This window comes from Penaeus japonicus, unplaced genomic scaffold (genome assembly GCF_977035675.1).
Source record: "Penaeus japonicus unplaced genomic scaffold, GWHDUDI00000001_assembly GWHDUDI00000037, whole genome shotgun sequence".
NCBI classification, from domain to species: Eukaryota; Metazoa; Arthropoda; class Malacostraca; order Decapoda; family Penaeidae; genus Penaeus; species Penaeus japonicus.
The window spans coordinates 6,492,331-6,494,830 of record NW_028234439.1 but is presented as its reverse complement, the minus strand read 5'-3'; the positions used below and the strand labels follow the sequence as shown (position 1 = coordinate 6,494,830).

The following is a 2,500-nucleotide window of genomic DNA, read 5'->3' as shown; positions in this document are numbered from 1 at the left end:
ACAACCAACCTGACTTTACCCACTTTGAGGTTATCCCCAGACAAGGGGTAAGCAGTATGCACTTCGTGATGCTTATCTTGATTTTGAGGGTTTTGAATAAATTTGATTTCTTTCGATCAATCTTTATTAGCTATGATGACAATTGCAATCATAATTACTATAATTGGCGTAATATCAAGCAAATAACCTCCATCACTTTCTTCTACCACCAGAAGGAGAAGAGGAAGGTGACTCAAACTATGCACAGTGTCTACAATGCGCCCCTGTGTCAGTAATAATGCTGCCTTTTACTGTGGCACTCACAGTGAGCACAAATTTCCTTCATCTTCCCTATCTTTTCATGTTGTCTTCATTGTGGCTGGCTATATGTTTTGTATTCGTTCATGACAGTACATGAATAAAATTGTTTTTTGTCCTCCCATATCACACTGAGTATAAAGAAAATAATGAACTGATATGGACTAAAATTTTAGTCAACTGCAACATTGATAGAGCCTATGACAGATATAAGCCTCTAAATACTGTAAAATACGCGCAGATTATAATCTTTTTTGAACACTCGTATCGTACTTATTTCTTATTTGCGTTAAGTAATATTACTACATTCGGTTAGTTGACATCACAAGGACTCCGTCGATACCATTTTTCGACGGATTTCATAACGCGGACCGATTTTAGAAATTTAACCTCTGTTTTTTTTCGTCCACTTTAAGTACACTCCCCCCCCCCACCCCCCTACCCCACCCCATTCAACACTTACTTGTACCGTGGCCGAAGGAGCGTGCCAAGAAGTCAGGAAATCCCATGCATCGAGAGCGCCATCTAGTCGAGTCGTGAATAAGACTGAGGACCTTGTGGCACTCCAGCATCCACTACGCATCTGTGGAGGCGAGGTGTAATTACAGCTCATTGTGGATGTACAGATCATTACAGTTCTACAAATTGTTACATATGTTCATATTATTGCAGGTGTCCGGAGGTTACACATTTTTCTTTTATTAAGATGTAAAGGGTTATATATTTTCATATATAATATATTATTATATATATATATAAATAATAATATATTATATATATATATATAATATATTATATAAAAAATTATATATTATATAAAATTATAAAATTAATATAAAATATAATTTATATTATTATTATTTAAAAATAATATATATAGAATTAATTTTATAAAAATTTTATAAAATAACCCCACACAATACACACCCACACCTAACACACAATACACACACACCCCCCCCCCCCAAAATTATATTATAAATATTTTAAACCCACCCCCCCCCCCACAACACAACATACACACCCATCACAAAAACCACCACACAAAACCACACCCCACAACCCCCCCCACCCCCCCCCACCACACACACACTATAAATATTTTTAAATATATTTAAATTTTTATATATTTTTAAATTTTATATTATGAAAAATAATATATAAAATTAAAAATTTTTATATATTATATATTTTAAAATTTTGTGTGTGTATATATTTTTAAAATATATATATAATATATAATAAATTTTAAATATAATAAAAGATGTATAAATAATTTTTTTATATATAATAAGTATATATAAAATAAAAAATATATTTATATAAAATTTTTAAATAAAATTTTTAAAATATAATAAATATATTTATTAATTATATATTTATATATTAAACAAATATATAAATAATTAAATATATATATATTATTAAAAAATTTAAAATATTATCCCTTTTTAACCTAAAAAAATATACATTTTCATATAAATATATTAAATAAATAAAAATATATTTAAAAATTTATAAATATTTACATAATATATTATTAAAAAAATATTAAATAAATATATATAAATTTTATAATAAAAAATATATTATATAAAAAGCAGACCGCGAGGTGTTGGGTTTTTGTCCACAGGGGGGGAAAGGAACCTTTTAAAAGCCTTCCCCCCACGCTTAATTTTTCCAGTCCCCGACAGCCCCTAAATTTTTTGGGAAAAGGGGAAAATTTTTTGGGAAACCCAAAAAAGGGCGCGTGTGGGCTTTTGGAAATTTCATACCGGGGTTGGGGGAAATTTTTTTAATGAGTTTAGGCGTTTTCCCTGTTATTGAATATTCATAGGGAAATCAAAAAGACGCTCCCAAATTGTGTGCGTCCCGGGTGTGTGTGTTGTTGGTGGTTGTGTGTTTGTTTGGGGTGTTTGTGTTTTACGTGTGAGTGTGTACATAATTTGTATGTTGTGTGTGTGTTGTCTGTGTTTTGTTTTTTTTTGCATGTGAGTGTGTGTGTTTTTTAAAATATATTATTGTGTTGTGAGTTGTGGGTATTTGTGTGTTGGGTGTGTGGGGTATATATTTTTGGGTTTTGTGAGTTTTGGTTTTAAAAGTGGTGTGGTGTGTTTTTGGTGCAAAAAAAAAAATTAAACCCCATAGATTTCTCTCCCAAAAAAGGTAACGTGTAAAAAAGCTATCTGGCAATATCAGCTTT

At 30.4% G+C, this 2,500-nt stretch overlaps 1 protein-coding gene across 1 annotated transcript in view; it reads right to left on the bottom strand.

The window, feature by feature from the left end:
• LOC122263013 (dynein axonemal intermediate chain 2) overlaps positions 1-2,500 on the bottom strand; it is a 40,902-nt gene that overhangs the window by 5,142 nt on the left and 33,260 nt on the right. Inside the window, exon 8 of the mRNA XM_086532450.1 lies at positions 761-880. Coding sequence (XP_086388576.1) covers positions 761-880 — 120 coding nt within the window. The remainder of the gene's footprint in view (positions 1-760; positions 881-2,500) is intronic.